Source organism: Culex quinquefasciatus, chromosome 1, assembly GCF_015732765.1.
Source record: "Culex quinquefasciatus strain JHB chromosome 1, VPISU_Cqui_1.0_pri_paternal, whole genome shotgun sequence".
Lineage (NCBI taxonomy): Eukaryota > Metazoa > Arthropoda > Insecta > Diptera > Culicidae > Culex > Culex quinquefasciatus.
Window position 1 is genome coordinate 70,347,187 of NC_051861.1, and position 23,206 is coordinate 70,370,392.

General features: G+C 41.2%; 1 protein-coding gene across 1 annotated transcript; it reads right to left on the reverse strand.

Annotated features, from left to right (window-relative positions):
• Window positions 1-940: 940 nt before the first annotated feature.
• LOC6041885 (fibrous sheath CABYR-binding protein) lies at window positions 941-23,206 on the reverse strand. The gene is made up of 4 exons (XM_001851029.2): window positions 22,718-23,206; window positions 3,623-4,229; window positions 2,755-3,548; window positions 941-2,136 (listed from the first exon to the last, which is right to left on the reverse strand). Exons 1-4 carry the CDS (start codon window positions 22,820-22,822, stop codon window positions 1,255-1,257), a joined length of 2,388 nt encoding a protein of 795 aa, XP_001851081.2. The 5' UTR covers window positions 22,823-23,206; the 3' UTR covers window positions 941-1,254.

A 23,206-nucleotide genomic window follows, 5' to 3' on the forward strand; every position in this document is an offset into this window, starting at 1 on the left:
GCCGTCTGAGCTGAAAGCAGTTCGGGCAATTTTCAACATCATCGTGACTTGGGAACGTTATCGTCCAGTGCACCGTGACGTGACGCAATGTTCGAACTGCTTACAGTTTGGACACGGTGGAAGGAACTGTTTCATCAAGAGTCGTTGTGCAACCTGCGGAGGTGAGCACAATACTCAAGCTTACGAAACAATTAACGAGAACATCGAAGCGAAATTCTTCAATTGCGGCGGCGACCATTCTACCAAGAATCGGAGCTGCCCAAAACGTGCTGAGTTTGTAAAAATTCGGCAGCAAGCGACGACGAGGCACCAACCAAACCGCTGCAAAACACCACCAGCATACACGAAAGTGGATTTTCCTGCTTTGGCGTCACCAGGATCAGGATCTGTTCGAGTGGTTCCAAATCTGCAGCCATTGCCGTTGAATCAACGGCAAAGAGTTGCAGAGAATACAACACCAGGCTTCAGTCAGCAACCGAGGGAAAACCAACCTGTATCAACGGGTGAAGGCAGTAGTGACCTGTTTTCACCACAAGAACTTTTGAACATTTTCATCGAGATGACAACAACACTGCGTGGGTGCAAAACTCGCCAGGAACAAGTAAGAACGCTTGGAGCATTTATCTTATAATACAGTTCGTAGTTTACTCGTTCTAGTAATTTCGAATATTTCAATGTTTTTTTTAGTTTTAAGTTAGGATTAGATGTTAAAGCGATTTTTTCTTTTTTACCCAAATGTATTTGATTCAATGCAATAATGTAAAACAATTTGAAGTAAATATAATAAATGTGAACAGTTAATAATAAAACGAAAAATACAACAAAGTTGTTGTTCAAATATTTAGATTCCGCTCATTCCGCTTCTACGGTATGTCGTTTGTTCGCTAGCAATGGAAAAGAAAAGTTAGATCTTTCAAAGATAAAAAAAAGTATAGAAGAATTGCTGTTTGTTGTCCAAACTTAATTCAATATATATTTCCGTTCATATTGTTTGTCTGCTACAATAGATCTGAAATTTTACATTTCACATAAAAAGTTGTACACGCTTTTCTGCATTTGAAAAGCAATTTTGAGGATTTACATCAAAATCGCACTCCATACTTGTAGTTTTGTTTAATTTCATGATTATTTTTTTAAAAGAAAAGTTTCAGTGCAGCAAAATATCTCGCACCCTTCGGCATCGTTAAACGGGCGGTCATAGTTTGTAAAACAACTCAAATGGACACAAAGTTACTAGTACACATGGCCGGCCACCTAGAGACTGTCCTCTCCTAGCGGTGGAAGATCGGGCGATCGTTTGCGGTTGTGTCGCCCATCTTCCTCGCCATCTTGGTCCAGTTGGTCCAGAATGCCATCGTCGTCGGAAATGTCGTCGACATCGTCCAGCGAGGAGAACGTCTGATCCTTCCTTTCAGGCGTTTCTGGCGGCGGTAGTGGTGGTGGTGGAGGAGATTTTTCGACTTGGGATGATTCTGGTTCCGTTTCCGGATCTGCTTTCGCGGTTAATTCCTGTGGCTGTTCCGCTTCCGGCTCAGTTTCCACTTCTGGTGGTTCGTGTTTCTCGTTAGGCACCGATTCGACTTTTTCCTTCTCCTGATTGCTTTGTTCATCCGTTTGGCTCGGCTCAGAATCGGAAATTTGCTCTCCCAGAATGTTGTTGAGGCATTGCTTCACCTGTTCGATTTCATCTTCCTTGTCCGACGCTTCAAACTCTGTTGTGGCCGCCTCTTGTGGGATGTCTTCCCTTGCAATTTCTGGTTCCGAGTGTGGTTCGGTGTGGTTCGTGACCACTTCAGTTGGGCTTTCTTCCTTCATGTCAACATCCTCCAGCGCTACTTCCGGAGGTGTGCGGGACTCGGCCATTTCAACGTCTTCGGGTGATTTCTCCGGTTCCGGTGTGGCTTTCATTTCCGCGTCGTCCGTTTCCGCCGGTTGGATTTCGTCTTCTTTCGGTGCTTCATCGATCGCCATTGGGGGCGCTTGTTCTTCAGTCGTGTCCATTGGAGCGTCTTCCGTGCCGGTTTCGCATATATCCGCATCCAGCGAACTAATGGCAGCTTCGACAGATTGCAACGTATCTGATAAATCGAGCTTCTCCGCTTCGTTTGCGCTGCCATTCTCGAGCACGGCTTCTTCCTACAAGTAATAGACAAAAAAAAAAGGTGCAGGTGGTTATGTTCTACATGACCAATATGACAAAGAACTTTGTACAAAGCTCTAAAAAATCATTCTATTTTTATTTATTTTTTTAAATTCTTAAATTCAATTTTTTTTTTTCAATCATTGGCAACTCTGTGGAAGTAAATTGCCAAAACACGAAAATATTGCCAAAACAAGTATGGTTCGGAAAATGTACCCCCGGTAGAACCTTCCCCAGGGCCATGGCCACTCCGGCCATGATCCTACAGTTTGCTCCCAACCCCCTTGCCCCGAATCATTTCTGTATTCCGGTGACCGTCCTGGCAATCGTTAATAACTTCTTGGAACTGCTCTCAAGTTCGTGCACTAACTGTGTCTTTCAACGTGTGTGTGTGTGTGTGTGTGTGTGTGTGTGTGTGTGTGGCTTAAATAGTTGGCACGGCATGTTGCAGCTTCCACGCAACAGAAACAGAATGTCACGCCGAGGGCATGCGACGGTAACGCTACATTTTTGAAATTTTTAGCATTGACACCGCAGATAGAGCTTTAAGACAAAGTCCTTTGTCAAACAAATTGTAGGCAATAACAGTTTTCGAAGTTCCGGACTGATATTACCTTGTCCTTTTCAGGTTGCTCCTCGGATTTTTCTCCGTCACTGGTCCTAGGTTCATCATCCTTTTCGTCGTTTTGTACGACTTCGGCATTTGTCGAACACGCATCCGTTACATCATCTTTCTTTTCACTCGAATCAGTGTTGCCCTCTTTCATCGGCAAGCCGTCCTCGTCCTTTTTCTCCTCCTCCGCTGTAAAGTCCTTCACCTTCTTGGGTCTGCCCCGGCGCGGTTTGCCGTTCTCCGGCGTTGCACCGCCATTTTGCGCTTTCGGGCTCTTCTTCTTGGCCGGTTTGCTGCCTTCGTAATCGGCATCCTCGCTGTCGTCATCGTCGTCGTCGCTAAAGTTCACCTTTTCCACGTATTTGATGCTGGGTGAGTCGGAAAATTTGACCTTCTTTTTGGCCGAGTTGGGACTTTCGATGCGGTCCGTCACCAGAATGCTCTTCCGCTTCCCGACCGAGCAGATGCTGGTGTTGTTTTGCTGCAGTTCGACCACGTCTTCCTCGTCCAACCCGATAAACTCCTCCTTCTTGGGCTTTCGTGGATGTCGCGAGGTTTTGTCGTGCGAAATCGTCCGGTTCAAGTAGCTCGACAGATCCACGTGCTCTATCCGAACAGATAGCGGACGCAGCTCGACATTGAAGATTCGGTTCAACTCGTTCATGGACGGATCGCTCGGAATGGATATGCTCGGCGAATGGGGAGCTTCATACGTGATGCGGTTGGTGCGGTTTTTTTTCCAGCGCTGCTTTCGCGGGCCCGGAAGCTTGATGAATATTTTGCTGTTGGGTTTGCCTGAAAGAAATGAATTTCAAACAAACGCTAAGTAAACATCTCAACAGTTCAAACCAAAATATTTGATTCCTTACCCTTTCCGCCCTTCTTGCTGGAGCTCGCGTCCGGCGAAAGGCTCTTCTTGCCGGGTCGTCCTGCTGGCGTCATTGTCGGAGTCAGCTTTGTCAGCATGACCGGCATAACGGAACCGTCCTCTTTCTTGGACCTCTTGGAAGCATTCTCCTCGCGACCGCCCCACGATCCTCGGCCCCGCTTTTTGCCTTTTTTGCCACGCCCTCGGTTGCCCTCAAAGGTGGCACAAATGTCCCCCAGCGAATCCAGATCGATCTTGCCCAGTGCAACGTTGCAATCCCGAATGGTGGCAAAATGCTTGCAGAAGCGCTGGCCGTTGGCGTAGTTTCGTGCAAGCTTTTCGTACTTAATGGAAATCTCCAATAGGTACAGACACGTCGTGCATGCTCTGACGGTGTCCGTGTTACCAATATCGATGGTCGTACATTGCTTGAGCAGATAGTCGACGACACGGTCCACGCCCGGTTCGCTTACGGTGTTTTCCGACTTGCAAACGAAGCAACTGTCCACGTCAAAGTCGGAACACCGGTCGATGCTTTGCTTAAACTCCCGGATGCGGCCAACGTTAAAATGACACTCGATGCAGATGCGGCATTCGTCGGTCGGAAGCTGTGGGAAAAAAAGAAGATATTGTAATCTTACGTTAGCAACACTGAATAAAATGCGAAAAAATAAATCTGTGAAACGTCAATAATTCAGTGACAAACCTATTCCTGCAAGCGGACATGCGATTATTTTTGCCTTCCTCACCTCGATGAGGAAAGGCTATAAAATCACTCGAAAAATGAACTTCCTTATTCGACCTCGTAGACCCACCTTCACCTATACCTATCGACTCAGAATCAAATTCTGAACAAATGTCTGTGCGTGTGTCTGGATGCACCCAAAAAAATGCACTCGATTATCTCCGCACTGGCTGAACCGATTTGGACCGTTTTGGTCTCATTCGATCCGTCTTGGGGTCCCACAAGACCCTAGTTAATATTATGAAATTTATTTTGATGGAAAAGTTGTCCGGATAGGTCGTTGGATTGGTAATCAAGAAACCCTTCCAACGAGCTCAAAAGATTGAAAATCTGACAACCCTATCAAAAGTTATAAGTTCTTTAGTGTTTTTAATACATTTTTTCAGGCCGGATTCCAGATATTTTGTTAAAAATAAGTGTTATTTATACACTTTTTTGAAGCTTTGTAGTGTATTTACTTTATGAATGCGAGAAAGGAACTAACCACCTAAAGGTGGAATAAGTAACGTTTTTCTGGAGGCGTAAGATTCAATAACCTAACTCGTAGCCGATTTTACCAACTATTCTAATCTAATAACCCTAGCTGCTAATCTTTCTAAAGCATCCTTAGGTTGATTAATGCCTAGCATTATTCTTGTCATTCTTAAAATTAGCAGTGCAATGCATTGGGACATCACAAACAAGCCGAGTGCGTAAAGTTACCCGCAAAGATGATTCGTTAAATTGGATTGTGTTTTAACACGGAATGTTCAAACAGAAACACAGTTCTGAATCTACAGAAGAGGAAGAAATAATAAGTGTTGGTTCTCCGGGATCCTTCCGGTAGGTACATGCCAAAAAGCCCTGAACAATTTGATTTTTTAAATAATTAAATAAAACATTTTTGAAAAAAAAAAGTTAGATTTTGTTTACCCTGTGATCAATACGTCAATTGCTGTATCAAGTAGGCCAATATCTGTTTTACCCCTAATCCGACAAAATGTTAAAATGTTGTTCTAAATGGGATTTTTGCCTTCCTCACTTTACTGAGGAAAGGCTATAAAATCACTCGAAAAATGAACTTCTCAATTAGACCTCCTAGACCCACCTTCATGTATACCTATCGACTCAGAATCAAATTCTGAGCAAATGTCTGTGTGTGTGGTGGGATGTTGATCAAAAAATTGTCCCTCGATTATCTCGAGACTGGCTGAATCGATTTTGTCCGTTTTGGCATTCGATCCGTCTTAGGGTCCCATAAGTCGCTATTAAAAATTATGCAGTTTAGTTAAGTACTTCAAAAGTTATGCTAAAAAAACCATTTTAACAAAAGTCCGGAAGATTGTAAAAAGTTTTTGTAAGAAAACCCGTCATGCTATACATTTTCAGAAAGGTTTTTAAAAGACCAGGACCAGAAGGCCAGGAGGAAAAAGCGGGAATCGAACCCGCGCCTTATAGCAACTTAGGGATCGGCAGCCGAAGCCGCTAACCACCGCGCCACGAGGCCCACCAATTTTGAGTTTGAAAATTTACCCGATATCACCTCTTAGAGGGGGTGACATTGAGTCAAATGAAACTAAAATTATGCTCAAATACAACGATATGGTAAAAACAAGTCATCCAACAGTGTTTCTTGTTCGAGGGAATCGTATTGACATGCTACAATGTTTGAAGTGGAGATTTTCAAATATTTGGGTAGTTTTCGAGCAATTCCAACAAAAATGTTAGAAAAATGATTTATCGAGGCCAAAAACGTACCTCAACTTTAGACAGCAGCCAAAATAACAGGGTTTGCTCTAGGAACGAGATTTTTTCAGCGAAGTCATCTTAAGATGTCCCCAACACAACCCTTTTAACAGAATCCAGTTTCATTGAGAAGAACCTGAGAAATGGTAAAATCCGTAAAAAATCACTTTGACCCAATGTCACCCCCACTGACGGTTGTAAAAAGTTTGTTAGAGAAAAATCGTAAATCTATGAGAAAAACTGCGATTGGCCAAAAAGTTAATTCCGTAGGCTTATACTGCTGTTCTACGCATAATTGTCTCATGTTTAAAAAAGGCCAACTGAGAAAAACGCGGTTGAAATTTTTTAAACGATTTCTGTGTTTCTACGCATAATTGTCCCGTTGGTCCCTATTCGCCCTATATGTCCCTAATCACCCCGGTTAAAATTTTATCATCCTTATTTGTAATCCTCTTGCTATACAACAGGTAAACAAGGTACAATGCGTCGTAAAAGTAATGATTTCGTGATAGAAAATGCTTGGTGGGACAAATATGCGTAGAAGTTCAACGATGGGACAAACAGACTTGGTGTTGTTTTCAATGAGTTTCTGAACAAAGTACTAGATTTTATGTGTTTTTCTGAAAGTATACGGCAAACTAAACCTAAAGATTATAAAAGTCAAAATCGTCCAAAAATGACTTGGGACAATTATGCGTAGAACGGCAGTCCATGAAATTACCTAACTTTTGACCTAGAGGAGTATGGGTTTTGGAGGCTGTTGCAAAAAAAAAAATATCAAGGTTAAAAAAAAACATTTTAACAGTAATTTGCAAAAGCTATAAAAACCCATCTTAGATTTACAGTATGTAAAAAAAGTATTTACACCCCTTGGGCACTATGCACATTTTGTGATGAAACATGTAAACAATTTAAAGTTTGACAGAAACCCAGTTCTACGTTTTGTTCAGAAACTCATGCCGAACATTTTCGCAATTCGCAATTTTCAGTGTAAGAACGGGCCATGACCGATCTTATGCACTAGGTTCCCGACGAACACGCACTGCCCTTACACCTACATCTCACCCTTGCTCTGAGTCAGTACGAGCAACACGCTAGAACACGCTTTGAGTGTTCGTGCCAGGCATGCACACCTTCTTTTCCGGTTACGCATTTTAACTCGGCCGGGGGTGGTACATTACGTAGGGTTCGATGTACAGTATGTAAAAAAAGTATTTACACCCCTTGGGCACTATGCACATTTTGTGATGAAACATGTAAAAAATTTAAAGTTTGACAGGAACCTAGTACTACGTTTTGTTCAAAAACTCATGCCAAACATTTTGCTAAAAAAAAGCTCATGAAAAGATGATTTCTATAAAAAGTTATATAACAAATACTATTACGAAAATAAAAAAGGTACAAAAAAAGTTTGTACACCTTTCGAAAAATTAACATAAATAATGTTATTTGTTGACAAATCACCATAAATCCAGTCTCCCAACTCCAAATAGGCATCCTTGACTGATTGAAAAAATAATTTGGATTGAATATAAAGTTTACTAACTACTTAGTATAAAAGTTTATATAACTCTGGAAATTCTATATAAAACTTATCTAAACTTAATTTTGCAAACTTTTAATTCAAATAAATGTCAATTAATTACCATAGAATTGCTAAATAAACATTTTGGAGTGGGTATAACACCGTTTTGGGGTATTTGTATCGATAGAATAGATTTTCGTTGGAATTTCGTACCAACCCGGAATTACGTCGTCGGAAAATCCGCCGGCATCTGAACCGATCCTCAATTCACAAGTCAACCTATGTGGCATCAGAAAGGGCATAAAATTTCCGATCTTTTGATACCCATACATCCAGGTTTTCTATAAAACCCACGTTTTTAAATACCTAAGCAAAAACGTTGTTATGGTTTCGTTTGAGCAACCTGCCAAAAATGTATGGAATTTCGTAATTTTTGTTCTCGTGGATCAAACTTACTTTTGCCCAGGTATTTAAAAACGTAGGTTTTAAAGAAAACCTAGATGTATGGGTATCAAAAGATCGGAAATTTTATGCCCTTTCCGATTCCACATAGGTTGACTTGTGAATCGTGGACCGGTTCGGATGCCGGCGGATTTTCCTACGACGTAATTCCGGGTTGGTACGAAATTCCAACGAAAAATCTATTCTATCGATACAAATACCCCAAAACGGTGTTATACCCACTCCAAAATGTTTATTTAGCAATTCTATGGTAATATATTGACATTTAGTTGAATTAAAAGTTTGCAAAATTAAGTTTAGATAAGTTTTATATAGAATTTCCAGAGTTATATAAACTTTTATACTAAGTAGTTAGTAAACTTTATATTCAATCCAAATTATTTTTAATCAGTCAGGATGCCTATTTGGAGTTGGGAGACTGGATTTATGGTGATTTGTCAACAAATAACATTATTTATGTTAATTTTTCGAAAGGTGTACAAACTTTTTGCACCTTTTATTTTCGTAATAGTATTTGTTATATAACTTTTTATAGAAATCATCTTTTCATGAGCTTTTTGTAGCAAAATGTTTGGCATGAGTTTCTGAACAAAACGTAGTACTAGGTTCCTGTCAAACTTTAAATTTTTTATATGTTTCATCACAAAATGTGCATAGTGCCCAAGGGGTGTAAATACTTTTTTTACATACTGTAAGTATAAGCGCCTAACCATTTATAGTGTGCCAATCAACTTTCATTAAAGCAAAAAGTGTTATATTTTTAGTTTGAATTCAAAAACTAATTGTTATTTACTGTGTATTGTTTTCTCCTGAAATCTTCCCTATTGTTGAGTCGTGTTTATCTGTTGCTATTTCTTTTGTCGCGGTGTTTTGTTACAATATTTTGGTCCTAAGCACTTTAGAAAAGTTTTTCAAAAGTACAATAATAATATTTGTGTTAATTCTTTAATCGTTCCATAAATTAAGTAAGGGCTCGAACCTCACTTGTTTAAGAAAAAGGTGAAGTTTCAAAACGATGGACAGTGAAGGAAATATACTATGTAAAGAATCAATAGTACACAGAAAAAAAAGTTGATTTTTGGAATGTTGAAAATTTGGTAGGTTGAATATTACCTCTTTATTTGTGTAATATTACATAAAAAATGTGTAAAAATGTGAACCTGATGAATATTCATCAAAAACTGATGAAAATTCATCATTTTCTGGGGAAAAATTTATCATTTATTTTGCCACAAAATCTGTCACCATTTCCTGATGAATATTACCATCATTTTTTTCTGTGCAGGGATGGAATAATCGCGAAAAAATCAATTTCGCTTGCGAACCTTTTTCACCCGCGAAAGAGAGAGGAGGCAAATCACGCAAAAGAAAATCGCTCCCGGAATTCTTAAAGAAAATCAATCTGCTGATGATTTTTTGTGAATTTCCTTGTCAGCACCACTCAATAATATTTATTTCACTTTGTTTACACACATTGCCCATCTACAAAATGTGACAGGTCATTTTTCGACGTGTGACGTTACACTTGCAAGTGCAGTAGTGAAAAAGATGTTCTGCCGAATAATCAAGATGATGATTTTTTTAGATTCTTTTTACAGATCTTTCGTGCGCGAGAGAGGAGAGCCATGCTCCATTCGGATTTTTTCTCTTGATGAACATCCAAAGAGTTTCTTTTGATGATGATTATTCCATCGCTGTTTCTGTGTAAAAGAATGATAGTAATTTATGAAGTAGATAAAGAAATTAACAATAGTTAATAAATAGAGGTAACACACAAGCTTAGATTGTATTGAGGGCAATTTACAGGGAAGATGAGAAATTATTCAAATAGATAAATAAAGAAAAGGCACATGATAAACAAAATTGACATCGCTGCCAAATTAAGGGAAAGCAGACAGTTTGTTACAGCTGCATCAATTGGTAAAATAGAGTGAAAAAGCGTTGAGAAATAAGAGAATCAAATGAGTAAAATTGAAATCAAATGAAGGATAGTAAACAGAAGCCGTTTTAGAAAATCAGTGAAACAAAATAAACAGAAGATAGCTGTTAGCTGAAATGGAAAGAAGAGAAACCCCGTTCTGCGATGCTCAGGTACATCCACAGCAGTTGACTGAACATACTGCGAATCAAAACAATACCGTCTACAATCACAAATTACTTCCCTTTCCCACATTGAAGCGCCCCTTTCTTCCAGCCGTCTAAACTCTGACCCTCGCTGGTCAAAGGTTTACGAGTCGTTTCCACAGGCCACCAGCTAGGTTACACATTGCCATCATGATGACTAAACCAAGCTAACGTGGAGGTAAGAAAATAGGACACTTGCAAGGAACCAGAGCCGTGCTGTTTTGTCCAAACAGCACTACGGATGTAGTTGGGCTCCTTCAGGGATGTTCCTCGCCCAAGTGTCAACCGACGAGTATCATCAGTATCATGCACCCTTGGCCTGCAGAAACTCATGCCGAACATTTTGCTATAAAAAGCTCATGAAAAGATGATTTCCCTAAAAAGTGATTTAACAAATACTAGATTTCGATTTTCAATTTCCCGGTTTTTTCGGGTTTTAACCGATACTAGAAGAAAATTTCTAGAATGTTTTTAAGCCAAATTTCAATGATTTTAGGCTAGCGTTAGTATCAACATACTTTTTGAACGCATAAATTTCGTTCAAAGTTTGAATTCCTAAAGCAAGCATTCAAATATCTTGAAAACAAAGTAAGTAGGGGAAATTCTAGTATGGATGGCAGGTTAAGCACTCTCTCCTAATTCCATCCAATTTGCTGATTTTCACTGTTAAACAACTAATTTTGCAAAACTTTTGATAGAAACTAGCTTGCTCACTTCTTATGGAGCTATTTATCACTCGATTTCAATTAAAAACACTTTTACTTAAATTTAATTGAATGTCAAAGTTCTGACCTGCCAACATTAGAGGCACGCTGGAATTAGATGCTGTTCCCCTAAGTTGTAAACGCCGTTTTTATCTGTTTCCAATCCAAACCTCTAATTTCCCTAATGATTGGGATTTTACAAACTCAAAATAAATAAAAACGTAACTTAATCCACCCTAGGGTGGTTGATGCCTTCCTTACATTTAAAGGGTGCTATCCAAAATAAACACAAAAGCGAGATGTTTTCAGTGTTTTATCAACTTGACTCATTATTCATACCACTAGATTGGATAGTCTTCATATTGCAGGGCACTTATATGCTTACAACTTATGATAGGGTAGCCAGATCCCCAATCCAATTCGTGCTTGTTGAAAAGGTCTTTTGATTACCTATCCAACGATATGTCGCATGAGAGATCCGGATAACGGTTTCATCAACATATCTGAGATCCGGCCTCCAAAAAGTGCATAAATAACACTTAAGTCTATGTGCTTATAACTTTTGATAGGGTTGCCAGATCTTCAGTGTCTTGGACGCATTGGTAAGGTCTTTCAAATACCTTTCTGAAAATGTATAACATGACGGGCTTTCTTACAAAAACCACCCTTTTTACAATCTTCCGAACTTTAGTCAACATTGTTCTTTTATCATAACTTTTGAAGTACTTAACTAAACTGCATAATTTTTGATAGCGACTTATGGGACCCCAACATTTATCAACATTTATGTAAATGCTCGTAAATATTCTTTGAAAAAAGGTTTTGTGAATTCAAGAAGAACGATTCTTATAAGAATCATCAATTCCTGTGAATTATTAATTTTTAGCTTAAATTATGTGAGTACTTTCTTTTTTAAAGTCTTTTTGCATAATTAGTCCAAACACACATTTATACACTTTGGCAGCAGTGCAGGAAAAGTGCCATACAAATGTAAAAAAATCGGGACCTTGAAACTTTGTTTTATCGATTTATTATCTTCGGTAAGTTATATTATGTATGTATGCACATTGATGGAATAAATTTGGAATTTTTCGAAAATATTTTTTAATTAAAAAAAAAATTCTATAAAACCCAAAACACAAAATGGTAAAAATCGTAAAAATACCGTTCTGCAATTTTTCAACAACACATATGTCAAATGGTGCTATTTTGCATCATTAGAGCTCCAACAAAGCACCATACATTTTTGCCCATACAAAATGGGAATGTGAATATTCGTAAACATACATACATTATCTTATCAATTCGGTGTCTTGAAAAAAATTGTTTGAACCCTTCAAAATTGGTTCAGGGACTTTTGAAATTGATATTAGAAGTTGATTTTCGAAACCCCTTTTTTTCTGAAAATTTGTTATATTTTTATTTGTTAGTAAACATCTTTCAGGCTAGTGTTCAGGTTGCGTGCACCATTCGTAACGCCATTTTCGCTTAAAAATCTGAATATACCAAAAGATGCGCAAGGATCTGGCCTACACGCCAATGATGTTGAAAATTAACGCATTAATGGCCAAAATGCCTCAAAAAGTGACATTTTTGAAAAAAAAAATCTTTTTTACGGGTTCAATCCCATTTAAAAGCTCCTGTTACGTCCAATCAAGCTCATATTTGGGATTTGGGTTCAATATGTCTACCGGAACAAACCCCTGAATGCCCGCCAAAAAGTCATTTTTGTTACACTCTACACCCTATTCAACCAAAAAGGAACATAACGTTTTTTTTGCTGGAATATTAGTTAAAATTGTATGTAGTTTCTTTTCTGACCGTGGTTATCTCTTGTATGTGGAAAAAAGGCAGAACAGGTATCAAAAATATATAATAAGATAATTATAATAATAATAAGATCCAGCTTGTGATGATAAACTAACTTCCCTTTACTAACCAATCGAATCCAGAAGGAAAAAGATATGGGAAATATACCCTTTCTAATCAAACACCTATCTTCGTCATATGAAGCGTTTGATGCTCGATTAAAGCTCCAAAAATACTATTTAGGCTATACACTTTTACAAGCAACAGCACCGCCTCAAGTAAGCACGCAAATTTATGCCATTTACTGGCCAAAAAGATCAAACGATTTCAAAGCGCTTAAGATATAAATTGCACAGAAAAAAATATTCCTGTAATTTTACATTATTTATCATGTACCTTGATAATGGCTTCATCCATAAAGTACGTCACGCTAAAATCAGCCAAAATTTACCTCCCCTCCCCCCCCCTTTGTCACGCTTTTCCTATACTTATAACACGCAATGCCACACTTTCTCAGAACCCCCTCCCCCTAGAGCGTGACATACTTTATGGATGACGCCTAAATGATGTATATTTACATTAGGTTCATCGGAAATTTACATTAGATTCATTGGAAATTTACATTAGTTTTGAAAATTTACATTAGTTTTGGAAATTTACATTAGTTCAAATCAACTAATTCTGATTGGCCAATGGGAATGAGAAGCTCGACTTGGATTGCAGTAGTCGGATAGTCGACGGCTAAGTGGAATAACTCTGGACTGGAATCGAACGGACGACGGGTAGGATGTTCGGTGTTACTGCTGCTACCCGCTGCCGACTGAGCCAACTTTGCATTTTATAAACGAGCGGCTGAAGCATCAACTTGTTCAGGTCGAGGCTCAGGCAGTGGGCCAGCGGAGTATGAGAGCGATAGAAAGAGAACCAAATATAACTATTTTTAGTTTGGGTAGTTTTGAAGTCAACGTTTGGCAGAAATACATTGGATATATGATTAAATTAAATAGACATTAAACAGGAATTTACAGGAAGCCAAATACGGGTAGAAAATCATTACATTTGAGATTCCATGTTCAACGTTTCCTTAGATTTATAATTTACATTAGATTTAGATTTACATTGAAGTAATTTCCATGACTTTTTACTCTTCACATCGTGTTTCAACATTACATTGTGTGAGTTTACATAAGAAACAATAATTACGTGCTGTGTAAATTTATCTTAGCAGAGTGTAGTTAAAATGCGACTGTTCAGTTTGAATGTTCAGTCCAGAATGTATTTCGTTTCCCAAATAGTTAAAAGGTAACTTCGATTGTCTTCAATCTTCAAATATTCCAGGCTTCTTCGATTCGGTATTTCTTCACTCCTCCACACAAATCGTTCCATTGGCATTCAGGTCTCGAACGTAGTTGTATCTAGTGTCGATGTGTTTGGTTCGTCTGTTCTCACCTTCCTTGTGTAGTATGCTGATACAGCTTTGATTATCTTCGTTAATGACAACCGGAAGCTTGACCTCCTCTCCAACATCAGCCATCAGCTTCAGCAACCACTGCAGTTCCTTGCACGCCTCCGCAAGTGCCACGTATTCCGCTTCCGTTGATGACAGCGTGACACACTGCTGCTTCCGTGACGTCCAGCTGATAGTTCCAGTCCCCAACTGGAAGATGAAGCCTGAGTTGGATTTCCTGTCCGACTTGTCGCCAGCCCAGTCAGCATCTGCAAAACCGATCAGATTTCCATCTCCACCAAGCTTCAATTTCATCTCCGTGGTTGTGATCAGGTACCGCAGAGTTCTTTTGGCCTCAGTCCAGTCAGCTTCTGTTGGGTTGCTTACTTTACGACCGAGTATGGAAGTCGTGATCGCGATGTCCGGCCTGGTACATACTGCAACATAGAGAAAAGCACCTACGAGACTATGGTACTTCTCGTTGTTCTTCATCGGTTTCTCCTCCTTTTGCGACATGTTCGGGTACCCAGGATCCATCGGAATTGCAGACGGTTTTGCATTCTGTTGACCAAAACGTTCAGCGATCTTTTTGATGTAGCAGGACTGGTTCAACATAAATGTTCCATCCTTGTTGCGTTCGACCTGTAGTCCCAGGTAGTGCTTCACGTCACCGAGGCAGGTCACTTTGAAATTCTCCGATAGATGCTTCCGAACACGCTCGTACTCATCCTCTCCTTTGGTGACGACCAGCATATCATCGACGTAGAGCAGGACAAACGACCGATCTCCACCATCGTCTCGCACAAACAGGCATGCATCGGCTACTGCCGACTTGTAACCGAGTGTCTGCAACACCTCGGTAATTTTCTTGTTCCAGATCCTACCTGCCTGTTTCAGTCCATACAGGCTCCTCCTCAAGCGGCACACATCCTCAGGATTCCCGTTCTCGTAGCCCTTCGGTTGACGCATATATATGATCTCGTCTAGTTCTCCGTATAGGTATGCCGTCTTGATGTCGATCTGCTTAACGTCCATCTTCCTACGTGCAGCCACAGTCAGGAGAGTTCGAAGCGTCGTCTGCTTTGCCACGGGAGCGAATACCTCGTCGTAGTCAGTTCCAAACTTCTGACTGAATCCTTGCGCCACAAGTCTTGCCTTGTAGCGTGCCACGTTGCCATGTTCGTCGAACTTCTTCTTGAAGATCCATTTGCATCCAATCGGTTTGCGGTCCGGAGGCCTGGCCACAATTTCCCAAGTACGGTTTTCTTGAATCGAAGCAAACTCCTCCTCCATTGCACGAATCCACAGATCTCGATCAGAGCGTCGAAGCACCTCCTCGTATGTGGTTGGGTCATCCAGTTCCGCGACGTTGTTGGAAGGCTGAGGAAAACAACACGGCCAGAATTCGTATTGTAACATTCAAAATCTTGGTACTTGCCTGGGACATGGCGCTCCCGACCGCTGCGCCTCGACTTTTGCTGCTCAACAGCTGGTCTGTTTAGTTGCGGTGGGAGCGCAACTTCGATGTGGTCCACCAAGGCTTCAACAGGTGCCGCCAGTGGAGCGTTCTCATCTAGAACTTCCACATCGTCACGCACGAACTCCATCCGTGCAACTGGTTCCTCTGTGACTTCGATTGGTCCAAACTGCAGTTCCATGAACTCAACCGGTTTTTTCACGAGTTCGCAGGTCCCGTTCGATCTCGGTGCGCCCTCGCCGACAACGATGACATCTCGGCTGATCAAGAAATCGTTCGTCTCTCGATCGTACACTCGATACCCCTTTGTGTCCTCACAGTATCCGACGAAAATTCCCTTGCGTGATTTTGGATCGAACTTGTGGCGTCTCACCTTAGGGATGTGGACCATGACACTAGAGCCAAATACCTTCAAATGCTTCAGATTCGGCTTTCTTCCAGACCATGCTTCTTCCGGAACAATCTTTCCAAGTGCTCGTGTAGGACATCGATTCATCAGATAAGCTGCAGTCGAGATTGCCTCCGCCCAGAACTCCTTGCCCAGCTTGGCCTCGTTCAACATGCACCGAGCCTTCTCAACCGCCGAACGATTGAACCGCTCCGATGCTCCGTTCTGCTCCGGAGTGTATGGGCACGTAGTTTGATGCCGAATCCCAAACTGCTCCAGCACCTTACGGAAGTCTGCGTTTACGTACTCCCTTCCGTTGTCCGTACGCAAGATACGCAACTTCTTACCCGTTTGCCGCTCAGACAATGCCTTGAATTTCTTGAACGCATCTAACGCCTGGCTTTTCCTTTCCAGGAAGTAGACCTTGACCCTCCGACTAGCGTCATCCAAGAACGTCATGAAGTAACGGCTTCCTCCAAGCGAAGACACTTCCATCGGTCCACACAAGTCAGAATGAACCAGCTCCAGTAGTTCGGTGGCCCTTGAACTGCTACACGAAAAAGGTTGTCGAGTTTGTTTGCCTTCCAGACACGGGACACAATCTGGCAGCTCGCCGTCCTGGAACTCGATTCCGTCAGCCATTTTCTTCAGTTTCCGCAGGCTTCCCACGTTCAAATGGCCAAGTCGTTTGTGCCACAGCTCCATCTTGCTCACCAGCAACGATTTCTCCGGTCTGTCCAACCGGTACAGCCCACCGCCTTCGACTCCAGTGACCACCAGCTCACCGTCCGTCGACCAGACTTCGCACTTGTCCGCCGTGAACACCATTTTGTTCCCTCTTTTACAAATTGCGCTTACCGACAACAGATTTGTTGCAAGTTCCGGGATCTTCAGAACTTCGTCAACGTTGACCTCACCTTCGCTTGTATTTAGTAGAACCGACCCTTTCGCTACGGTCATCATACTGCTGCTGTTCGCTGTTCCAACTCCATGGTTCATCGGCACCTCATTCGAAAAATGTTGGTCCGACCGTGCCATATGACTAGTTGCACCCGAGTCAAAGTACCACTCCTTCGTCATCACGTCACCCATGGCAAAAATACAGCACAGCCCTTTCTGCTTCCGTCCTTTCTGGTTCACGTTCTCTGGACATTTGTTAGCGAAGTGTCCAACCTTGTTGCACTTAAAGCAAGCTTTTGGTCCTTTCGATTTCCTGGCATCGTCCTTGGCCCGGAAATTCCTCGACGAGCTGTAGAAAGCTCCGTCCTCGTTCGAGCATCTCGGACCCCGTTCGACCTTCACGTCCTGAAGGATTTTCGCCTTGACAGCATCCGCCGACATCGCCTTCCCGGACGCCTCGAGTCCCATGATCATTGGCTCGTAATGCTCCGGCAGCCCCATCAGCAGGATACCCGCCAGCCAAGAATCGTCAACCTTGAATCCGATCGCCGCCAAACGTTGACTCGCCGACATCACTTCATCGACGTAGGCCTCGACGCTGGCACAGTTGACCAGTCTCACGGATGTGAACTGTCGCAGCAGACCGATTCTTCGGGTTGAACCGTTATCTTGAAAAGCGTTCTCAAGATTCTCCCATGCCTTTGCGGCGGTGCCCGCATCCACCACATGACTGTAGTTGTAGGTCTCAAGACTGAGGCAGATTGCTGACAACGCACGCAAAGACATATCTTCATCTACAACTTGACCTTCCCGCGGCTTGACCGCGGACCAGGTTCCCTCACGAATCAGCGACATCTTCATCGCGAACGACCAGGTAATGTAGTTCTCACGGCCTCGCAACTTCTCAATTGCAGGAAGCGAGATTGAACCACCGTAGTTTCGTCCGCCTCTGCCGGCTTGATTTCCAGCAACACCGTTCTGGTCTTCAAGTCCCGGTTCGGAGTTCTTCTCAAAGACATCTCTTGAACTTCGTTAAACTTCTTGAAACTTCTTCAATCTCTGGGTTAGGGCAGGCCCATAACCTCTTAGCAGAGTGTAGTTAAAATGCGACTGTTCAGTTTGAATGTTCAGTCCAGAATGTATTTCGTTTCCCAAATAGTTAAAAGGTAACTTCGATTGTCTTCAATCTTCAAATATTCCAGGCTTCTTAGATTCGGTATTTCTTCAATTTACATATTTTTTTCTGTGCGGCAACCTGTTCCTTTGCACATTAGTTAGTCACTCACTTGAAAAATAATCCCAAAACATGTAAATAATTAGCAAGCGCCATTTTGACGTTTGAATTTTGACGACCCATTCCAATCGTAGGCTGAAGAAAACCGAGCGAGAAGCAAAGGCAAATAAAGAACAAAGGGTGGCTACCAACACCACCAGCAGCGCCTGTTGGAGTGAGCCAGTGATGCCAGGAAATTTTCTCTATAAATGTTACTTTTCGTGAGTGTTCGCTTAAAATTTCAGCACTAGGCAGATCCAAAAGAGAGCTGAAGAAAAAAAGAGCTAAGCTGAAAATAGGAAAATGGGCGTGGCCCAATGCACTCGACTGATTAGAAGGCGTTTGGGTTTTTTTTTAAATGCTTGTAAAAGGAATAGCAAAAAAAATTCGCAATTCGCAATTTTCAGTGTAAGAACGGGCCTTGACCGATCTTATGCACTAGGTTCCCGTCGAACACGCACTGCCCTTACACCTACATCTCACCCTTGCTCTGAGTCAGTACGAGCAACACGCTAGAACACGCTTTGAGTGTTCGTGCCAGGCATGCACACCTTCTTTTCCGGTTACGCATTTTAACTCGGCCGGGGGTGGTACATTACGTAGGGTTTGATGTAAGTATAAGCGCCTAACCATTTATAGTGTGCCTATCAACTTTCATTAAAGCAAAAACTGTTATATTTTTAGTTTGAGTTCAAAAACTAGTTGTTATTTTACTGTGTATTGTTTTCTCATGAAATATTCCCTAATGTTAAGTCGTGTTTATCTGTTGCTATTTCTTTTGTCGCGGTGTTTTGTTACAATTTTGGTCCTAAGCATGTTATAAAAGTTTATCAAAAGTACAATAGTAATGTTTGTGTTAATCCTTTAATCATTCCATAAATTGAGTAAGGGCTCCAACCTTGCTTAAGAAAAGGTGAAGTTTCAAAACAATGGACAGTGAAGAAAATATACTATGTAAAGAATCAATAGTAAAAGAAAGATAGTAATTTATGACGTAGATAAAGAAATTAACAATAGTTAATAAAGAGAGGTAACAAACAAGCTTAGATTGTGTTGAGGGCAATTTACAGGGAAGATGAGAAATTATTCAAATAGATAAATAAAGAAAAGGCACATGATAAACAAAATTGACATCGCTGCCAAATTAAGGGAAAGCAGACAGTTTGTTACAGCAGCATCAATTGGTAAAATAGAGTGGAAAAGCGTTGAGAAATAAGAGAATCAAATAAGTAAAATCGAAATCAAACGGAGGATAGTAAACAGAAGCCGTTTTAGAAAATCATTGAAACAAAATAAACAGAAGATAGCTGGGAAGAAGAGAAACCCCGTTCTGCGATGCTCAAGTACATCCACAGCAGTTGACTCAACATACTGCGAATCAAAACAATACCGTCTACAATCACAAATTACTTCCCTTTCCCACATTGACGCGCCCCTTTCTTCTAGCCGTCTCTACTCTGACCCTCGCTGGTCAAAGGTTTACGAGTCGTTTCCACAGGCCACCAGCTAGGTTACACCTTGTCATCATGATGACTAAACCAAGCCAACGTGGAGGTAAGAAAATAGGACACTTGCAAGGAACCAGAGCCATGCTGTTTTGTCCAAACAGCACTACGGATGTAGTTGGGCTTTTTCCGGGATGTTCCTCGCCTAGGTGTGTCAACCGACGAGTATCATCAGTATCATGCACCCTTGGCCTGCTAAAAGGAATAGCAAAAAAAAAGTGAAAATAAACCAAGGGGAAAACCACTCTCATCAAAGAGCCCTGGGCACCATCGGGCACGCTCTCGGGCACCTTCAGGCACTTTCAGGCACATGCTCGGGCACCTTTCATTTTGACTTTGACGGTTGAAAAATTCTATCCCAAACATTTGAAGTTGTCAGAAGAACTGTTTCTTGTTGCAAGTGCATTTTGTTTAATTAAAATTATTTGTGAGCTAAACAATTGTATATTGTCATGAAATCCTTTTGTTGACACTGATAAAGGAAGGAAAGGAAGGAGTAATTTTAAATAATGACTTCATGAATAACAAACTCGTTTATTTGTAGATGTTGAAAAATCATTCTTTAGGATATATCGATTGAAGCTAAATTTCAAGAGAACAAATAATACGGCATGCAAGAGCTTCATTTTTATATTTAATAATATTTTGTTATGTATTTCAATAGTTCAGGAATAAAAGCAGTGGCATATGCTTCTGGTGAACATTCTTAGGAAAACCGAAGAACAGAACGTGGTTTATGGTTTTTTGAACTTCGATGTATGTTCATTCAATAGGCTTGAATGTGATTGTTGTTGATTGCACCGAGTGTTTGTTTCAGATTAGTGATAATTGTAGTATTCATAATCGGACTTTACAAAAATGTGACGTGTAAAATCGTTGTTTCTAGAAGCACCTCAATATTATGCCTAATAAAAACTGTATTTTTCATATTTCGTAAAATTTTATTGAATTTGTGTCGATGATGTTAATTTTGTTAAAACACACAATAAACATGGTTTGCTATTCGGCCACATGCAACAGCTCTTGAACCAGCTAGGGACATCGCCGAGATTTTTAAAAACAGGGGGAGCTGGGTGGGACCACTTCCTTCAGAGGTTTAGTTTCCTCAGTGTTCGGTGATGACCCCGGGACCCCTCCCTACTACAACCCTGGATCTCTCTTATCTCGTGGAGACGATTGCCGCAGCTCTTCGTGCTCACAGAAAAAAAATCAATTCTCGAAACCGTGAAGTCAGTTCACGATTATGAGAACCACGAAGGAATATATTCACGTTTATGGTGCAAATGCACCATACTCATGAATAAATTCCTTCGTGGATCTCACATTCGTGAACTTAATTCACGATTACGGGAATTGATTTTTTTTCTGTGCTGAACTCGAGCTGGTGGCTGTGGGGAAAGCGAGAGGTCATAGGTCATCACCGAGGATCGCAAGGATCGTACTGCTGCAACGTCAACTCGAAGGCCCCACATTCATCATCCCTTCACTCTGTTCAGATTGGTTTACAACATTTTCCAATGGGTTCATTCCTAAAAGATAAAAGTATATGACCAAACTACATTCTATAGTTGATACAATGCATCTTATCATCAATCAAATGAGAAGACTCTGCAACAATAGATTGCATCCAGCAGAATAAGAAATCTAAATTTATTCTTTGCAAAACCGAAAACTGAACGCTGACAGGATTGTGAAAACATTATAAACAAATATTGTAACACGGTTGCTATGTACCGTCCTGTTTTTTTTTTCTTGGCTTCAGGGCACTTGGGCAACTTTAGGACACAGCCTACTAGAGGGCAATGAGCAGAGTGGTTTTCCCCTTGAAATAAACAGAAATGTTCACAAAAAAATTGTTCTACTCTTTGGTGTAATTGGTTTTAGTAAATTTCAAGGAACGCTCCAGATTATCCAGCACCATTCAAACACGGCCAGTAGCGTGCCCAGCTTCTCGAGGAAGGTGTGGCAATTATATGGATAATTTGAAAATTACTTCGTTTATAGACGCCCCTGGTCAAACTTAGAACAAATTTCTGAGGATGGTTTGGCAGTTGCCTCACCCTGTGCTCGCTCGTGAACACGACCAATTATTAGGCTTAAAATGGGTATATTTCCCCTAACCAGTTTGTGTTGGTCCGAGCCGAGATTTGAACTCCGATCTACCGCTTACGAGGCGGAAGCGTTACCACTATGATACGTGGCTCGGTAAAGGCTGGACAAAGATGTCCTGATTCTCAACTAATTCAGCCAGTTTATTTGCGTTCCTGACGACATTGGCTGATGCCTGAAAAGATTTGTTTTCATTTTTCGACTCTCTCCGCAAACGTTAAACCATACAAAATTACTGTCGGATGTTTCCTGGAAGAGATCCGGAAAAAAATCCGGCAACAATTTGTGAAGGTATGTAGATTAGTAAGGTAAGGCGGGTTTTCCACCTGTCAAAATCGTTAGCACCGGTTTAGTTTATATGGAGATTCGGAAAAGTGAAAATTTGTCCATTTCCCGGCCAAATTTGACCGGATTTTTTGTCTGAGGGGTTGTTAAGCATGCCAAACTGAACCGAAATACGCAAAAATATTCTTTTAAAAACGCGTTTTTATTGAAAATGTGGTTTGAATAGCAGAAAACAACAAAATTTATGAGAATAGGCTTGGTGTGGCGAAAATTGTTATTTTTCCCCTAAGTGGTCCATTTGCAAACTAACTCGTATTTTTTCTTAGAGTATAGGTTTCATCACTGAGAAAGTGATAAATACAACACAAAGTAAATTGTTTGCATTTTACTCTGGGTCCAGCATTCCCATTTCTGTTTAGCACTTGCAATCCTTGCATACCCTTGAAATTTTGCGCATGTCCATGTCCGCTCCACAAGAAAGGACAATTTCGCGGAAGCCATTTTTACCGCCGAATTGCTTTTTTCAGAAAAGGTAAAAAACGCATTCCAGAATTCTTCCGGTATCGACTCTGGACGAATCTGTGCAGATGTTTGTGAAATAGATTTATTTTTGCGTACCGTGATGCTGTAGATCTTCTGGATAGCCTTCGCCGTGCAGGAATCGTCCACCAGGATTTGCCGCTGCTTGAGGCAAAACAGGCAGGTCTTATTTTTCACATTCATTACGTGACGAATCGCACCGAATCGCCGTTTTGGAGTCCGTTTATCCGCGGGGCTACTGGACTGGACCGGGAACGCGGGCGGCGACAAACAAGCGAACGAAATCCGTCTCAAGCTTCCGCTCTGTTGTCAAACATTGTTTGCCCGCTTGCAACGGAATGCGACGGAACGAAAATGCCACAAAGATGCTCCCGCAATCGGAATCGCTTCTTTTCAGTGAAGTAGCTGCGAACCGTCGTCGAAACTGATTTTTTTTTTCGCGAGTAGTTTTTCGCGCAATTTCCGCCACTAATCACTGCTCCGCAAAATGTTTTTCAGCGCCGCTGCTTTTCTTCTTCACTTTTTTTCTCTCTTTACTTTTCGCTGTTTGACGTTTTCAGAGTGGCA

Bases quoted from the DNA above. Each gene is read 5' to 3' on its own strand.
- LOC6041885 (XM_001851029.2), bottom strand. From the start codon at position 22,822: ATGAATGTGAAAAATAAGACCTGCCTGTTTTGCCTCAAGCAGCGGCAA. The intron at 4,230-22,717 runs GTACGCAAAAAT...TTTTTCCCACAG, and splicing joins AGAAGATCTACAGCATCACG to CTTCCGACCGACGAATGCCG. The intron at 2,137-2,754 runs GTAATATCAGTC...TATTACTTGTAG, and splicing joins AGCAACCTGAAAAGGACAAG to GAAGAAGCCGTGCTCGAGAA.